Raw genomic sequence first — 12,220 nt, 5'->3', positions numbered from 1 at the left:
CTTTTTGGGTTTTCGGAAATATAAATCTTCGTGATTTTCATCATTCGTAATTATGACAGTCGGAATTTTGATGGGTCGAGCATTTAAAAATCGGAATGATAAAATTCGGAATAAAAAATTTCGGAATTATATAGTGTACCCGATTTGCACAGGTACAGTCAAGGACGTAAAAATACAAAAATGGTACTGTATCGTTCGATATACACCTACTACTCTATGCCGTTTAAAACACGTCAAAAATTTGAATAAGGGCAAAAAAAAAAATATTTTGGAGTGTAATCTTATTTAGTGGTAGCAAAGAGGATATAATATTATAGAGCGGTACTGTCATAGTAAATTTTGTAACCACAGTAAATTCACTGCCATCTATCTACACACATTAAAACTAAAAATGAAGATTTATTAAAATACGATAAAATGTATTTAAATATGCATAAATGATCTTTTTTATTTGCATTAATTATTTTTATTATTTTGACCCATGTTCTTTCACTAATATGCGTTAAAATTGTTAAATAATAACAAACGAAACCGTCAACGCCCTCTATACGAGAGTAGGCAAAAGGTAGTAGCGACATCTGATCGAGAATCAAATTTTCGTGATTTTCGAGGCACGTTTTTTCCTTAGACTGTATCCATCTATTACGGAGTTATATCTATCTTTGGTGGTAGGTACCTAATTGTAAAATATTTTATCTGGACTACAGTCCTCTAGCGTATCCATCTGTCAACTTTACTTTTAGTTCTGTCTCCAGGGCACAGGGAGATAAATTAGGGGGAATTAGCCGCTTACTGACACAGACCGAATTCCACGCAGGCGAAGCCGCGGGCACAGCTAGTTAAAAATAAATGGGTCAATGCTACTGGGCAAGAAAATTAGTTTCCGCAAAAATATAGCACCATTTGCTAGGAGCATTTCTTAGAGAAAGATTTCTGGGGATAAAATTGCCATACATCTCATCTAGCGTCCACACGCCTAAAACTTAGTTACTAATTTAGTAATTATTAGTGACATTCGGGCTCACTTAATTAATAAAAAGTGTTCCGTACCACGCAAACTAGCGTGAAATATTGGAATTTTGCCGCCCCCCTTCCTGATTTGATAGGTCACAATCTTACAATCAAATCAAGTGGGATCGATGAGCCAGTTTCATGTATGCTTTCACACCATACAATTAATTTGACAATTTAATCAGGTTGTCCCGTCTAGATTGGCCTTAAATGCTGCTACAAGTAAATATATTGTTAATGACGAATACTTACCTATGTAAGTAATTGCAGATTTGTGATCACAAAATAACAGCAATACCGAGTTAATAGACCTTTAAAGAACTATGATTTTATCTGTTTGACTTTAAGATATATTTAATGTTCACATTAACAACCTAGTTGGTCAATTAATAAGAAACAAATTTCTAGTTAGATATTTGTTGTACTGTACTACATATTATTTTTCATACAATCACGATTATCACTACCTATATTATAATCATAAATAAAGTATCATCTAAATGTGTATATGTGTATGTGTACATACGGTAATGAAATATCAATACCTAACTGAACACACAAATATCGATAAAACACTCCGATTACACTGTCCCCTCCCTATATCGAATGGAACGATGTTCCAACGGTTAGCTACTCGCAGGCGTGTAGAGATCTCGAAAACACCAGTGTAACGTGACCGTGAGATCCGTAACAAACCATGCGTAATTAGACCTTACTTATACTGGTTTTTTAGCCCTTTTCTCGCCTGTAATAAGTAAGTGATTTTAAAACTATAAAATAACGCCATCTGGTGTTGAGTAGTTGTATTAGGTGAACGTAGAGCGAGCTTTTGTGAGATGAATGAGATAATGAAAGAGTCGTATGTCATATAGCTTTGACATTATAATTTAAACCGTCACTCATGTAGCCTACAGTTGATATTCGTTCGAGAAATGTCCACCGGTAATAACTTTTTGGTATGGAAAGTTGCTACGAATCAGAGCAATTTTGTAAGTGTGTGACGTATTTTAACGTGGCTATGAATGTGTGAGTTTAGCGACACTGGTTTTCATACTAAATAGGAGTCATTTCACATCCACTAGTTTATTAATTCGTGGTTTAACCAGATATTTCTACGCTAGTAGGTTAAATCCGAATTTAACTCTGAGCCATCTAGTTAAATGATTTAAATGAATAAATCCAAGAGCGGACGATAATAGCAACGTGATCGGAATAGACTGACAGTTAAATTAGTTAAAGACAGAACACTGCATATTCTTAATAAATAGAAAGAACTACGTCGTCAAGCACACTAAAAAAAAAACTCAAAGAAGCGAGAAGCCAAAGAAAACATATCAGTCATCGCGCGACATTGACAATGGTAGGAGCCGGTATGCGGCCTTGAGTCGATTCGGACGGACGCATTTGCGCGGGATACGATCGATATTTCTAATCGATTATACGCACACGATTATGCTGGTAGCATTGTAATTGATAATTTGTTTATGGCCAGTTAGCTACACGCGTGCTTTCAAAATATACCTTGTGTGAGGAAAGTTACGGTTTGGTTTGAATTGATGTCGTTGTTTTGCTGTTTTTTGAAAATAGACTGTATTTTAATTTTGCTAAGGCTTGTTTTTATGGCTTTAAAGAAAGAGGAAGCCTTCGTATTATGAGATTTTGAATATTCGTTCGAGCTAATACAGTATCGTTATATCACGTTAGTTTCTTTATAAGCTTTGTCATGCACGTGTATTTTCCTATCTGATTTTATTATGAGTTAGCTCTTCTTAGTCTTTTTATCAGAGACGTGATAATATAAAATATATCGTTAAACTTGTTGTTTTTCAAATATACACCTAACCTACCTAACCACTGCTTACAAACTTTCATACGGGATCTGACATTACTGCATCTGATTGTACCTTATGTGAAGATACAAAAGGTATGTATGAAAGTTTGTAAGCAGTGGAGTTAGGTACCTTCAAAGATTTAGGTAGCGTCAAAGATATGTGTATATTTTCACCTTATCACAAAGTAGTAAGGTGCAAAAGTGTAGATATATCTTTGTCGTCTACTGTACATAGGATTCAGACGCTTATAAAAGTGTCGATAAATATTTAAGATATTGTTGAGGCGACCCAATAAATCGGAAATTTAAATTCGGGATTTTTTCGTCGCAAACTCATCAGATTCAAATTTGTGATAATCCCATACGAAAATTTGAAGGTTAATAGTTTTGAAAGTCAGATTTTGGGATAAACGAAGCTGTTTTGGGTCAGACAGGGTGAGCAAACAGGCACGTAAAGTGACACTTTACATATGACCTTGATATTGGAACGCGAAAATCTGGGAACAACATAGAATAATTGAACACATTGAATTAAAAAACTTAAATAAAAACTTACGTAATGACAAGCCTGCCAAGAATATATGAAACAAAAATCTAATCGTTTTGGATTATTTATGTAAATACAGCTTTTTATTCAAGAATGCCCTATGCCTCTGAGAAACCAACTAAGCGTATTAAAGAGTAAGAGAGTAAGTAGTTAAGGAAAGAGGTTGTATTACATTGTACACCCCCATCTACTCACACAACAAGTTGGATCGTAATGTATTATCTACACGACGATCATTTACGCAGATACGTTTACGCAGCTGTACAGACTTTGGCTAGATGGTGGGAAAATTTTGCTACATTTAAAAGACTTAGACAATCCGATCTAGAAGTATTGAACAACTGTTTAAAGTAAAATACATCGGTAAATACAGAAAATTACAAACTGTTTTCCTCAAGTTGAATATCTTTTTCGAGTCGCGAAATTTAGTTGAGACTGTTTCTAAAAATATCGATGTTATATTTAAAATATCTTCTAAAAAGGTATAACCCATTTACATTTAATATATTTATTTATTTTTTAATATAAGCGACCTTGGTAATCATTTCCTCGCCCGTACAGATAGCGGATCGAAGTAAGCAAATCGGGTGTATTTTGTGTAAACATAGATAGAAGTGATGCAACTGATAAGGCAATGAACGCACTCAGACGTTGATAGTATATTTTATACAGTATTGAAGTCATCGAAAATGTTGGTAATGTTGTAGTTGTACTTAAATGAAAAATTAAAGAACGCATGCTAAAAGCTAAAACTGTATTTTTAGAAATTACTCTTTTCCAAGCATGAGATAAGTTCCAAAGTTAAATTAGTTTAACGTATATTAGGAAGAACTCTGTTATTTTATAAGAATGTTACGGAAAATCCCAACAAGGCCATACATATATCTAATTCAAAGTATAAGTGGACAACTTATAAGTTGAGTTGATTAACTTGTATTGTATAAGAAATAATGCGTATGTTGGTATGTCTGGGTCTCGAACGGGCTTCTTTTGACGTAAGAAAACAGGGACCAGATGGTGTATTGCCTTTATGTCCGTGATAAAGCATCTGTCTTTCACGCACTTACGTATTTGTGGACTTGTCAAAAAGAAGCATTTGTATATCTATGATACTATTGTAGCCACAGGTAGCTTTAAAAGCTTGAATCTGACAAATGTTTTACAAAAATCATAGAGGTGGTTGCAGGAGCCTACTTTTACTGTGAAAATATGGCATTAAAATTCAACAGTCTCTGACCAAAAATCGGCTTATTGGCATTTTGAAAAAGGATTAAGAGTAGCGAAAATTGGAGTACCTACGTCCACGATTAAATAATGTTACCGCATACTCGTACGTACTTGGTAAGAATATTAAAACGTATGATTAATGTATGTCTATGTGAGGTGTGCAATAAAGAGTATTATACTGTATTGTATAAAAAGATAAGCTTAAAATGTTTGCACCCTAATAAGCTCAACATTATTTATGTTCGACGATTTTACAGCTTTGGTAAATGATTGTGATTGGTTTGATTTATGATCTCCAAAAATGTTGTATTTTAAATTTTCAATAGCGTCCTTGAAATGAATATTAACGCCTGTGGAGACATAGCACTATATTCGCATATCGAAATACCCACTATCAGAGTTTATCGTTAAGAGAGGGGTCCTTATCGAGACCTTCGAATTCTACCGGGTCACGTTTATCAACTGTGTCGATTTCTTGGATATTGTAAGAAAAAAATGTGTGACTAATTATTATTAATATTTACACATTACCATATTGCGATCAAAAATGCAAATTTTTATATGGATGAGAAAAATTTGATAAAAAGCGGGTCAATACTTTTGGAGTATGAATATTTAGTTGGAACTATTTAAATAAGTCTTATTAGTTTTTTTTCATTAAAACATAAAATCTTAAAGCAGTTCAGGCTATCCTTAGTACAGAAAATATACTAAATGTAACTCAATCAGAGAAAGCTCATCACGCTCAACGAAATGTAATTTTGTAAACTAGTTCTATTGTACAATTCACATGTAACAATCATGCAGGTAGTAAACATAATTTGAAGACGCATGTGAGCGATAAAGTCAAGGCCAAACTCTACAAGTGCCCCGCGCATCAACTACCACCAAAACCCGAAATTAAAGCAAAGATCCCAATCTCCCGGAACAAAATTCAAACAAAATTCATTAGCACTCGTTATCTATGTAATTGAATTTGTTAAAAAAACCCCACAGACAATAGGTATCGTCGTATACAACCTCTGCGCGACCCGGGGACCTTGGCTCGCTCAAGGCACATCCGTACTCATCAGACAGTAATGACTGCCGTCACTCTAAGGCTTTCATTCCGACAATTGTCGAATTAAACAATTAGGATGATTTGCTTCGTGGTGACGATGATTTTGGAGCTAATGAAGAAGTAGCATTAGGAGTTGACGAAACAATACATGTTTACTAAGCAAAGTAATTGATTGAAGATAAATCATTCTATCAATCCAAGTAGGTACATATAAAGAAAATAATGAAGTCCAGTGTGTAAAGTGGACTAGTAGATAATACACGAGGAAAATGTGGTAACGTGGTATTCATTTCCATAATGACAATTGTAGGCGTGGCTGTGGCAATTTGTTGTATAAGATGACAAGGAAATCAATAAAATCAATGGAATCACTGAATTTGAAGTACTTGTAAGTCGTAATGAAAAAATCCGCTTCAAATCAAGCGTTGATGAATAATTTATTAAACACGATTAAGTAATCCATAATTTGTAGGTAATGTAGGTACATAAAAATGAACGACCAATTTATTAAACTTTGATTTATAATTAGGAGGAAGACATATTACCCTTAATAAGGTAGTAAGACTTATAGGAAACGTTGGATAGTAAGAAAAATGGCGTATCAGAGTAACTCCCAATTGGACACTCGAAACCACTTTAAATAGAAATAAATACTTTTACGAACTTATGCTAATAAGATTCGCGTCACGGCTTTTTGGAGTTTAAAGGAAATAAATCTATGTAAAAATGGCAGTAGAATTAAAAGAGTATGAGAGACGCTATTAAAAATTTACCGCATGAACAGGGAAGTGTCAAGAATTGCTACGCAAACACTTTATTGAATAGGCGTACTTAGAAACCCAAATACGTATTGAAGAATTTATTTATTTAAGAGCTCTCCAACAAGAACACATTAAACTGCCCCTGCGCATGTTTAAGGCACTCTTGTCAGAATAAATAATTATATTCAATTAAGATACAGAGCTAAAGATAATATTCATGTTGATTTAGTTGAAAATCCGTATACGACTTAGCGTGGAAACAAAATTAGGCAGATAAAGTCGAGAGATCAAACCGCCAACGGCATGATAACTCAAATTAAAGCTTAATTTGATGAGCGTAAGAATCATCTCGAGATTAATCGCTACGCGGAACAAACTCGTGCATCGTGATTCTGTATAATGATCCTCGAACAATGTGTTAAACCACCGAATATTACCAGGCGTCATGACGACAGGTAACGTTGAAGACTTCCGAAGCCTTCAAGGATGCTGATCCAATCGTTATTAAAGCAAAAACTCTAACCTTTTCCTCCTGGATGCTATGTCCGCCGTTTTCGGAAAGGGGGGTAGAGGGCGCGCTGTATCCTTTGGGCCCGTCGTCGTGCGGCGTCATCTGTCGTTGCACCTCGTTCTCCTGATCGTTGTGTATCCTTATGTCTTGCAAACCACTTTTAAATTCGGATAGTCTTAATACGGACGGCTTGATTTCAGGCATTTCGTCGGGGTGTTCGTATCGCCTCAAGTCTGTGAGGTTGGTGGCGAGATGGCGGTGGTGGTCTAAGGGCGGAGGGACCCCTATGGACCTTAGGTGTTCTATGCTCCTGTGTATGTGGGAGTAGTTGTCGATTGGTATCTCGGCCATCAGAGGTGAGTTGTGGTAGTCCAGACCGCCCCCGTCCGGCCTGTAGTCTATTGTCCTTCCTTCCATCATCTTGGCAATTTAAAATGTCTATCTAAATATAAAGTATAATATCGTTTCGATCGTTCGATCGAGTGGTTATTTGGCACTATCTTACAAAAATATACGGTATCTGTCTTCGTATTCTACGCTTTGTTTTGGGTGTCATGGAATATTTCGAGATCCTCCGTTGAGAATTGGCTGGAAGAACAATAAATCAAAATTTAAAGAATGCTTATTGCCAAGTCTGAAATTTTGTCTTCTATCAAGTATCAACATCATTGTACAATCGGACATGAATTTATCAATTGCTCTTTAAGCTCGGTCATTTAAAACTAGATTTGACGAGTGAAAAAAGCCGGTGTTTTTTTTTGTGTGGCAAGCAGGTGACGAGAGCCGGCGTGTAGGCTGTGTCAATGATCTAGCCCCTAGCCCACATGCCGCATCGAATAAGGCTTCGATAATCATGCGGCGTACAGGCGCGCTTACAATCAACAACGATTTTTATCTCATCTGCTTTTAAACCCACCATATCTGAAATTTTAATTAGTTCTCTTCACAAGTCCGATTTTATTACAATTAGGATTTGACTAATTGATAAATAATTAGCAGATCCTAACAACCTTTTTCAAACCTTCTAGTGTCATAGAAGTTAAATTACACATTCTGAATGTAAAATAAATAAAAAAAGATTAAGCCCATTTGAACAATTCGGTAGTACGTCTAATTACACTTGTGCCGGCAAGTGTACGTGTAGAGACCGGCATACACGGCTGTCAAAGATATAATTGCGCGTACAAAGAACAAGAACATTTTGCCGTTGACGCTACCAATACTCACGCAAATATGGTTCTTACGGCTGTAGGTATAGGGGTGGATGGAGGAGTTGTTGAATTAAAGTTTGTATAGGGCCCCACGGTTGATCGACTTCAAGATTCGTAATCATAATACTCGTTCGGGGCAAGGAAGTGGTTCGGCCAGTAATTAGGTTTTTGTTAACTATCCGAACTTACCTATCTAACTCTGGACAAGCTTTGACGGAGTTTAAAGAGATGACAGTTTTGATGATGATGATTTTATTGAATTATTGATAGATTTTATAACAGGTTATCTGTTTATCTTTAAGGACTAAAAAAATTTGGATTATTTATTTTAAGGTTTTATTGGAGTAAAAAAAATAAAGCCGATTTAAAAATATATTTTTTTTTGTCGAAAAATTACTAATTTACGTAATGGTAACTATTAATAAAATATTTTAATTTTTGTGTTCCATTTCCATTTAATTATTTTCTTTATGTATTTTTCTTAGATTAAGTTAGGGTTACCATTTAATTATTGTTATATTTATGTAAAATAATATAAATTCAAGTTAAATAATCAATTTTTATATTTATATTCCATATTATAAAAACTTTAACAGACCAATACAACAAGTACCTAATAATTCTTTAAATTAGGGCATTTTTTCAAATATTCGTAGTCGTGTCAAGAGCATTTTTTGTTAAAAAACTGTGTTCCACGCACTTTTTGTGCCGGTTGGTGACACTTCATAACTGGCTTACGATATTTCATAGCTAGTGGACCGTGCAATACAAGGTTAGGTGGTAAAAACTTTTGCCATGGCGCGAATTGCGTAAAAAAACTAATTCTCTATGGTCACTTTAAGATACATTTGAAAAAGACAACATTTCAGACAAAAAAATATTTATATTTTTTATGGGAGTGGATTCCTTGATAATTTTTATAAAAATAATGAATACTAATCTAAACATAAACAAAACAATATTCCTCGCGATCGTTAAGCTTCTGCAATAAAAGTTAATTTAAAAATAACATCACGGCACACTGTCCAAAAATATTTCCGTATTTATAGTCGGGCATCCAAGGTCGTCTGCGAACGAGGGATCTTACGTAAAGTTACCCTCTTACCCTCCCAGGGGGAGCCGGCAAGGAGTCCACCCCCTTAATTAAAAAAGAAAAAATCCATACCTGTCACTGTCCAAGTCTTCATACACCAATTATCACCATTTTAAAATCACAGTTTGTTCCTATCTAAATGTCACTTATTTTATATCACATAATAAAGGTAAACACTATGTCACAACACGGCAAGGCAGTCCAAGGCTTCGTCGCCAAAAATTCTCAAAAACACGAAAAACATTAAAAATAAAATTCGGAAAAAAAAATGCCGGCCGAAAAAACGTGCCGTGCTCTTGACCCTGCGGCACAATTATGAATGCGGCGTCGTTACTAGGATCAAAATTACCAGATTTTTTGTGCTCAATATTTTAGTGTGCTATAGGTGTATAGTTGTGGAGACCACATGTGGTGAGGGCGTCCCTCTCGCACTCAGGGATTCGCGTGTGCTTAGGACATGTGCTCCGAGCTTGCTTGCTTGATGCAGGCCAGCACTGACGAATGCAACTCGCCGCCTCAGACCAGCGCGGCAAAAACGAGACTGAAATTCAGATCTATAGTAGAAAAAGTGAACTACCGCGCGAGGGGTACACTAACACATAAAATGAAAAAAATCACACGGACGCTAACAACGAAAGACGCGAGCTTAAAAAAAATGGAGTGGGGATCGGCGGCGCCGCTCGCCGCGCTAGCGCTGTCCCGATCGCTCGCAAGCCGCACGCACACAGCGACGCCGCGGTTTAAGCGAAAAAAATGTGTACACATTTTTTATTATTCACCATTTTTATGTGTGTAAGTGGGCCCAGTGGAAGAAGGACGGCGCGACGCCGGCGGGGCGCGAGGCACAAGAGGAAACGAGACAGGGTGCACGCCACGTGCTCGTCCCCCGGTATTAAATAATAATTAAAATGGCTACAAGATACGAGATGCGTGGTAGACGATTTTTTGGCCGAGCTTTTGGCTTTTTTGCGGTGCTTTTTGCGAAATCGTAAATTGGTGAATAAACGCCGATTGACACATATCGAGGTGCGCGAGGGGCATCGCGCCGAGAAAAAAGGCGAAGGCCGCGAAAAAGAAGTTATTGATTAAAGCGGGGTGTCCACGGCGCAAATGAGGGAGTCTAATTGTATGCAAGGGAACCGGTGTCGGGAATTTGCAAGTGAAATCGCCCGAGCTTTGGAGATCGAACCAATATCGACGACGAATCACAAAAAATACTGGTTTCTTACCCAGTATCCATAGTTGCTCAATAATTAAAAAAAAACCAATGCATTTTGCGTGGAAAACATTGTCACTCACTTAAATTATAAAACATGTTTTTTTTGCAAAGTACAAAAAAACTGCAGACATATTCACTCAGAAAGAAAACAATTAACAACCTACCCGTAATATGAAAATTAGCTTAAGGCGTACAACTTTATTAAATATTTATCTAAGTCTATTAACGCCATAATGTAAGAATTTAGGCATTAAAAAATTAAAATTAAGGGACACCCCTTCGATGCATAGTTAAAAAAACACAGAAATTTACTAAGCTTTTGTCAGTTTAGTCTGATCAGCCAATAATAGTATTTTTTATGATTTAATTATATCAATAATATTTTGTTATAAAACCTAATCTAATTAATTTCTATTCACTTTTGTACGCTTAATTATTTTACGAATTGCCTGCGTAACTATATTACTTTCATAAAATTACTAAGTCCATACTTCAACAAGAAAAAAAAATACAAAACCCGAAACATACAATAAAGACCATGATAATTTTAATACCAATACAAATAAACCAATTTAAATATTCATAGATATCATTAAGCCCGCAATAGAAGCTAATAAGGGCAGTGACACACGATCGATGTTCATTGTATGTTTGTATGTAGGTATGAATGTTTGTATGGAGGGAGCCGGCAGATGTTCAACCAGTGACCGTGGTCAGGAATACGCGGACATCGGAGATTAAAGCCCTAAAAAGGGGATTTAGTATCGGCATATTTTATTTTGAGATACTTTTTGTTACATAATAAGTATAATAACTAGGTATAATAATAATTTTTATATTGAAAAGTATAAAGATAAAGGTAGTGTTTTAATAGTTCTGATTAATAGAAAATAAAAAGAACGAGAGAAAGGACAAAAATCTATGTACAATCGAGATTGTATTCAATAATGAGAGCCCAAAAAAACAAAATTAATGGTTTTTTTTTTAAGGAATATCTGAGAATTTTTAAATACACTTTTATATTTAAGTACATAAAGTGGATAGTTTTATAAGAATACCTCCTATTTACATTAAACAATATTTATAAGAAACTATATAAATAGTTACTACTTAAACAACCAAAATAGTAAGCACTGATTTGCAAATGACCACGACTTTAAACTTACGACACGACGGAATTTAAGAACCGAATAATAATAATTAATACCGTTTCATTCCACACTCGAAACAATATTCGGAGTATTCCATTGAAACAATACTATTGACAAGGAGTAATAAAATGAACTTCTAATACACCGACTGTAGTCTCATACAAATCGGTTAATCAGTAAAGACAAGATACAAAAGGAGAAGATAGCGACCTTTTTATTGCACTAGTAATAAAGTTTTATAATAAACTTTCGATTTTACCGAAAAGCACAACTTGGTAAAAAAAGTCCGGTTTTCGTTTTTATTATTTTTTCCTATAACTAATTCCATTTGTTCATTGTTTGAAAAACAAGAAGCTAATGCAAACACTTGTTTGCAATAACTTTTTGCTGTAAAAACTTTTTAGACACTTTTGTTTTCTAAAATTAGGGTTGCGTCCAAAATTGAATAAGAAATGTCCTTGAAGCTATGATTTTTTACTCGTTTAAAACATGTTGACGTTTTTTACTCTGTGCAAGGGTTTGACAACAATTGAATGAAAAGGTTTTTTTGATGCCAATTCACCTGCTTAGGGACGGAAGTCGGATGTTCGATAAGAAT

At 35.2% G+C, this 12,220-nt stretch overlaps 1 protein-coding gene across 4 annotated transcripts in view; it reads right to left on the bottom strand.

Annotated features, from left to right (window-relative positions):
- The window catches only part of LOC134751577 (zinc finger protein rotund-like), a 243,087-nt gene that overhangs the window by 43,576 nt on the left and 187,291 nt on the right, over window positions 1–12,220 (bottom strand). Inside the window, exons 1-2 of one of the 4 annotated variants that reach the window (XM_063687053.1) lie at window positions 9,325–10,444; window positions 6,961–7,536 (exon numbers count right to left, since the gene is read on the bottom strand). The exons of the other annotated variants lie outside the window; for them this stretch is intronic. Of the exons in view, the coding sequence (XP_063543123.1) occupies window positions 6,961–7,368 (408 nt within the window). The 5' untranslated portion in view covers window positions 7,369–7,536; window positions 9,325–10,444. Of the gene's footprint in view, window positions 1–6,960; window positions 7,537–9,324; window positions 10,445–12,220 lie in introns of those variants that run through there. 4 annotated transcript variants of the gene reach the window in all.

Source organism: Cydia strobilella, chromosome 22 (genome assembly GCF_947568885.1).
Source record: "Cydia strobilella chromosome 22, ilCydStro3.1, whole genome shotgun sequence".
Taxonomy (NCBI): domain Eukaryota; kingdom Metazoa; phylum Arthropoda; class Insecta; order Lepidoptera; family Tortricidae; genus Cydia; species Cydia strobilella.
This window is presented reverse-complemented; position numbering and strand designations above follow the sequence as displayed.